Raw genomic sequence first — 6899 nt, forward strand, 5'->3', positions numbered from 1 at the left:
AAAATAGCAACAGGATCTAGGAGTGGTCATTCAAATCGTAAAAACCGAATCGAATCGAACTGAAACTCATTGAAACCAAAAAATGTGGTTCGATCCGGTTTGAAGAAATTTTGAAACCGAATTAATTCAGTTCGGTTCGGTTTCACTTTTGAAAACCCAATTTGAAACCGAACTGAACCGTTTTTGACTAATATATATATATATATATATATATTTTAAAAAAAAGAGTAAAACCGAACCGCTTTTAATTTAAAGAACAAAACCGAATTTAAAACCGAACCGAACCAAACCGTTTTTAATTAAAAAAATATATAACATAGATTTTTTAAAAATGCCAAAACCGAATTTGAAACCGAATCGAACCGTTTTTAACTAATATACGTATTTTTAAAAAAGAGTAAAACCGAATTTAAAACCGAACCGCTTTCAATTTAAAGAACAAAACTGAATTTAAAACCGAACCGAGCCGAACCGAACCGTTTTTAATTAAAAAAATATAACATAAATTTTTTAAAAATGCCAAACCGAATTGGAAACCTGCGATTCGGTTCGATTCGGTTTCACATTTTAAAAAATTCGGTTCGGTTCAGTTTGACCACCAAACCGAACCATTTCCACCCCTAACTGGATCAAATATTGAGCTCAAAATCTAGCACATAAAATTTTGGAACTATAATTAGGGATTTAAAGTATGAGACTAAAATTAAACCAATCTAAAAATTAGAAGGACCAAAATAAAATTTTAACATATAATATGGTGATGGTGATGCTGATGATTAGGGGTGGAAACAGTTTGATTCTGTTTGATTTGGTGGTCAAACTGAACCGAACCAAATTCTTTAAAATGTGAAACCGAACCGAACCACATATTCTTTTTTAATTCGGTTTTGCCAAACCCGAACCGAACCAAACTGCATATTCTTTTTTAATGCGGTTCGGTTTGGTTTCAAATTCGATTTTGGCATTCTTAAAAAATCCATGTTATATTATTTTTTAATTTAAAAACGGTTCGGTTTGGTTCGGTTTTGTTCTTTAAATTAAAAGCGGTTCGGTTTTAAATTCGATTTTACTACTCTTTTTTTAAATAAATAAATAAATATATATTAGTTAAAAATGGTTCGATTCGGTTTCAAATTCGGTTTTCGAAAGTGAAATCGAACCAAATTGAATTAATTTGGTTTCAAAATTTCTTCAAACCAGATCGAACCGCATTTTTTGATTTCACTGAATTTTTTATTCGATTTAATTTAATTTTTAGAAACGATTCAATTTTTACAGTTTGAATGACCACTACATAGGGGATGATTTTGAAAGAAAAAACACTGTAGTGTGTCACTTGGGAGAGGCATGGACTCGGTCACGGACTGACCACGTGACCAAAACAAAAATTAGGGCAAAATCATGTGCTCCCTATAAATTAATCAAGTGGCCCAATGTGAAACTTCAGAAGCCGCAACTTCCATGGTTACGGTTCTTTTGACGCGACTTCCATCTTCCCCTTCTAATCTAATGCCATCTTTATTCCGCCTGAACGCTCTTTGTTCTTGTGAGTTTCTTCTCATTTTCCATACATTTTGATAATTTTTGTTTCGTTTCCTGTGATTTACTTGTGAATTTTCCATCGCAACATTCTTTACACGAATCAGTGGATGATGATGAAGCAAATACTATTAATCCAACACTTGATCTGAGATAATGTATTCATTATCTGTTGATGTTACGTCTAGCTTCTGAATCTACTTTCCTCTTTCAATCCATTTCTGTTTTTTTCTTTTTTAAAGAAATATTCATTGTTTTCCATTTTCTTCCTAGTTTTCTGATGGTAAACGCACAAGTCTTGACCTATTCTTATTATTTTACATAATTTTCTCTCTTGTTTTGTGGTCAGATTTGTTTTTAACACTTTGGTTGTCTTTCGATACTTCCAATGTCAAATATAGTTCTTATAACTTTTATTTTGTTGAGGAATGTTGAAATGTTTTCATGTTTTGAGTAAATGTGTTTTCACTGGAGTATCGTTTTTTTTTGGTAAAACAAATGACTTTTTGTTCCCCTTTAGGATCATTAGGTTTTTAGTAAGATTTCAATTGCATAATAATGTTAACAATGCAAGTATTTGATATTTGACTTTAACTTTAAGTGGCTTTGCATCCTCTCTTGTTGTGCGCTTGGTTTATAGGAAGGAAAACACAAGTAATTCAAGAAAATATAGTTGTATTTCATCTTCTTAGATCTGTTTTTGGTAGCCAATGTGTGCATTACTTTTTTCTGAGTTTGGAGGGTCAAATCCCAAAGAAGAAACACATTTTTTTGCTATTGAGGAATAAATAACTTAGAGTCCCGTTGGGTAATCTTTTGGTTTTTTACTATTGTTTTTGATAACTATACTACTTACCTCTTTATATTTCATTCCTTGTTATATACTTTTTACCAATGTTTTTAAAATTAATCTTTAAAAAGTTGATTTTGTTTTTGGAATCTGACTATAAATTTAATTACCGTATTTAAGAAGGATGCTAATCAAAGTAATTCATCATGAGACACTTAATTTTTTAAAAGAAAAATAATGAAATGATTACTAAATGAGATTGATAAATGATTTGATATGCTAAAGAATAATTAATCGTATCCAAGGCAAGTCATGTCCGTCAGTGGATCCGCAAGATTTGAATGTTAACGAAAATCATTGATTTGAAGGAAATGGACAACCGAGTCTTTAAACCGATGTTTTGGACCTCACTTGACAAATGGCACCCATATATTATGGAAACAATTAACAATTTACTCGATGTGCCTACGTTGAAGATTGTAACAAGTAGGCAAACAAGTCTTTACTGCTTGCCTCTCCCGCAAATGTTGGATTTTGAGACACAGCGGCCTTGTATGATCACCGCCATTCTTTACTGGGAGTACTGACTGTGTTTAACAAAGTGTTAAATCCCCTCATCCTTGATAGGGGATTATCTGAAAGAATGATGCATAGTCAATAGGAAAACATATTGGGAATTTTATATTTATTTATTCTTTTTTTCCCCTCCTTTTTGGAGAAAAGTTCAATTGTTCCACTGTACTTGGGTGAAGTGGTGTGGCAGATGCATTTGATTACTTGAACTTGGGAATTTTGGTGTTTAGTAGGAGAGCTTTTTATCTGTTACGGCTAGGTTGTATTAGTTGGTATTTTGGATGGTTTTATTGGTTGGTCTAGGGCAATTTTCATATTTGGCTTTGCAGAGCTATTAATTGCAAATGGCTATTGAAGTGTAAAGTTTGAAGTAGATTGAACTTTTTTTTAATCAGACAATTTTGGTACTAATTTATAGGATTCTGAGCTTTTGATGAACGTTTATCAGTTGGATTCACATTGTTATCATTAGTTGCTACCTGAGTTAAGTTTATTCTGAAGCTTGATTAGTTGGTCTGTATTTTATCAGACAATATGGATGTTGATAAGTTATATCTCGATCTCCTGGCACTGAGGGAATTATACATCCTTCTCTTGAAGAGTTGTTTGGGAGATGCAAATTCCGAACTTGTAAGCTTCTGACAGATTACTCTTCTTGTTCTTATTCTCGTTGCATTTTTACTTTATTGAACAATCGGTACTTATTCTTAACTTGTATCACGAGAATTAGAGTTGTTCAATCATTATAATAGTTCTCTAATTGTACTGAACTTTGAAGATAAAGTTGTTACTGGCTGCCTTGTGATTTGTATATGGATTTAGTTTACCATAAGACTATTTGAGTGAGCTTTTTACTTGAATATTTGACTATTGTAGTTTGGCTTTATTGTCAAAGCAGCTGGATGAAAGGGCTCAGATTCTGTTGAAGCATCTGCTTGATGATGCTACTGCAGGAGTTCTGGAGTTTCTCTCAAATGTTTGTATTCCAAAATAACCACCACTGCACTCAATTTATCTAGATTTTGTTTGATAATCATTTCGTTTTTTATTTTTGATTTTTGAAAATTCAGTATTTCCTTCTAATTTTTTTACAATGGTGTCCATATCTTTCTCAAGTACATGAAATGGTTTTTAATTTTTTTTTTAGTTTTCAAAATTTGACTTGGTTTTTTAAAACATTTGTAAAAGAAAATAGATATTAAAGCAAGAAATTTAGAAGTAGAAGCTAAGTTTAATTTTCAAAAAAATCGAAAACTAAATTTCTGTTTGTTAATCATTTGGTCTTTGATTTTTAAAAATTAGTCTATGAACACTTATTCTACCTCTAAATTGGTTGCTTTGTTGGGTATTTTTTATCCATTAGGAATGAGTATGATAGATTGGAAAATAGATCCAACCAACCAAAACTGACCGAAAGGAAGGTTGTCGATTGGAGAAGAGGAGGGGTTTGGTTGGTGTCGGTTTGGGAAAAATCCAAACCGATAATTTTTAAAAAAGTTTTAAAGAACAAAATCAAGCAAAATCGACTTTGCACTCCTCAACAATCGAGGATGGTCTGAACATTTATTAAACTGATTATAATAGTTGGTTTGGTGGCAGTTTAATAGGAAAACTGACTCTGATCGATAACTATACACCCCTATCCATGTTTTAAAAAACTAAGTCAAAATTTGAAAACTTTTTAAAAAGTAGTTTTAAAAAGGTTTTTGTTTTTGAAATTCGACTAAGAATTTAACTCTTGTATTTAAGGAAAGTTCAAATCATCGTGATAATAAGAGAAAATAGACTTAATTTTTTAAGATTAAAAACAAAAAAACAAAATGGTTACGAATAAGTATCTTGGAAAGTTTAGTTTGCATTTCATGGATGTCTAGTAACATATATTCTCTTTCGAGTTTGTACAGGACTTGGCAACAAACTCTAACATTTTCGACAATTTTCTACACAAAGACGACAAACAGGTAAAGCCACTGGCCGATAAAGTTCCTGAATGGATGAAACATAATCAAACTAGAAGAAAGATGGGAAATCCAGAGATTAGGGATAGAGCTTCAGCTTCAAATGTTGCCATTAATAACTTATCACATAGCATCAGTTCAGCACTCAGAAGAATTGAACTCCACATTTTGTCCCTGCAACATTGCACTAGTCAAAGAAGGAAAACAAGATGCCATTGGCAGTCTGTTCTCCAATGGAATGAGTCATTAAACCAACAGAATGTTCACCCAAGGACAGGTCCGTCAACTTTAAGAAGCCGGTTTACTAAGCCGATTAAAGGAAGAGGCCATTTTGTTGGTGAACAGAAGAAAGTTAAGCCGAAAACGGCGAACCATTGTTCCGAGTATGTTCATGGATTTAGAATACCTCTGAGTCAAACCAATGATGAGGCCATGAAACCTCTAACCATTGAAACCCATATAACTAAACAACACAAAGTTGTAAATCCAATGACTTTGATAGATAAATCTGGATATACTTCAGTAGGATCCAAGGCAACCTTCAGGCCTGCTATGAAACTGAATCAAACTAGTAAACAGCAAGCAAAGAGGAACCAAAATTCATATGGTCAAATGGTAATGGGGCCAACTTTGCTAGATCATCATCCCTCCAAAGAAACAAGAAATGAACGAATTAATAGCAAGACCCATCTGGCTGCTACACAGCAAGAATCAGAATTCACAAGCTCGGAATTTCAATCAGCTTCATCTTCTTCTTCAAGTTGGACAACTCAAGAAACAAGCGTAAGTGAAACTGTTGCCAATGACGGCGACAGCAACCCTTCTTCCCCAAGTCACCAAGATGATCCATTGTCAACCGATTCAAAATCAAGTAGCTTGACGAAAACATTCTACATCAAGCAGGGGAAAACAGAGTCGAAGAAAGTACTAGGACGGTTCAAGAGACTCAAAAACAAACTTGGCGTTGTCTTTCACCACCACCATCATCACCACCACCATCACCATAACAGCAATAACTTCATGTGGAAGCAGCAGCTAAGGAAGATCTTCCATAGCAGAGATAACAAAAGATTATTAGTAAGTAAAGAAGATGGAAATGAGAAGGTAAAGAAGAGAGCCATTAGAAATGTGTGTTACAAGAACCAAGTTGGGAAATTTCAGGCACTTGCAGAAGGGCTAAGAAGCCATGTATGGAGATCAAAAGCCATGAAAAGGAAAGGGGTTAAGGGGATGAAATGTGGGAAGAAGGGTGTGAAGAAATTGCATTGGTGGAAAATGTTTCGTAATAGGCGTGGAGTGAGATTGCCCAATAAAGGGCATATGAAAATAGGGTATGTAAATAAAAAAGCAAAGCTTTAGAATACATGGGACAATTTTGTTATGTTTCTCTTTCTACAAAGCCAAGATGGGATTTTTATGCTTCCCTATGGAGCTTGATTCAACATTTTTGTCGAGAAATATTGTGTGTATAGTGGACAAGAATATCAAAGTTTCAAATTTTTTATGGAGATTTCTACAGAAATTAAGAAATTCACAACAATGACTTGAATTAATAAATTAGTCTTTTATCCTTCTAAACAAATTGAAAAATTCTTATGCATCATATGTTGGCCTTTATTTTTTTTTGGAAGGTAGGAAATTGAACCTCAACCTTGATATTATAATTTTATGTAAAGTTGAACCATGATCATGTTGCATCTTTTAGCTGATGGTCAAACTTTAGAACATGTAGAAATATAACATCAATTTGCATACTTATCAATGAGAAGTTATTTGCATCTTTTGGTAGTGTCTATTTATGATATAAATACTTGGTTATAGTTGAATTTGTCATTTCTATCGGACGATTTTCCATGGGAATTTTGCATAAATGGCCTCTTTTTAGGGGTATAAATAAAATTTGGCTCATTGTTTGAAATCAAACGAAATTTGACCTTTTGCTAACGCAAGCATACTGTGAAAAATTATTTTTTCAAGCTCCATCTTCCATCACGTAGATTTGATTTTTTTAGAAAAAAGTTTGCAACGGAGAGCACAAA

General features: G+C 33.1%; 1 protein-coding gene and 1 non-coding gene across 6 annotated transcripts; both read left to right on the forward strand.

Annotated features, from left to right (window-relative positions):
* Positions 1–1423: 1423 nt before the first annotated feature.
* KPL (kokopelli) lies at positions 1424–6368 on the forward strand. 5 transcript variants are annotated; one of them, XM_039021197.2, is made up of 4 exons: positions 1424–1546; positions 3432–3532; positions 3779–3878; positions 4807–6368. In XM_039021197.2, exons 2-4 carry the CDS (start codon positions 3516–3518, stop codon positions 6217–6219), a joined length of 1530 nt encoding a protein of 509 aa, XP_038877125.1. In that variant the 5' UTR covers positions 1424–1546; positions 3432–3515; the 3' UTR covers positions 6220–6368. The 5 variants fall into 5 exon arrangements, with proteins under 5 accessions (XP_038877125.1, XP_038877124.1, XP_090163946.1 ...); XM_039021196.2 differs by having other exon boundaries at positions 1429–1546; positions 3321–3532; positions 3801–3878; XM_039021193.2 differs by having other exon boundaries at positions 1438–1546; positions 3801–3878.
* On the forward strand, positions 1647–1740 carry LOC120069449 (small nucleolar RNA snoR31). Its single transcript, XR_005479534.1, has one exon. It is a non-coding gene; the product is annotated as a small nucleolar RNA snoR31 (small nucleolar RNA).
* Positions 6369–6899: the final 531 nt, after the last annotated feature.

This window comes from Benincasa hispida, chromosome 12 (assembly GCF_027475165.1).
Source record: "Benincasa hispida cultivar pf3 chromosome 12, pf3_genome.v1.1, whole genome shotgun sequence".
NCBI lineage: Eukaryota > Viridiplantae > Streptophyta > Magnoliopsida > Cucurbitales > Cucurbitaceae > Benincasa > Benincasa hispida.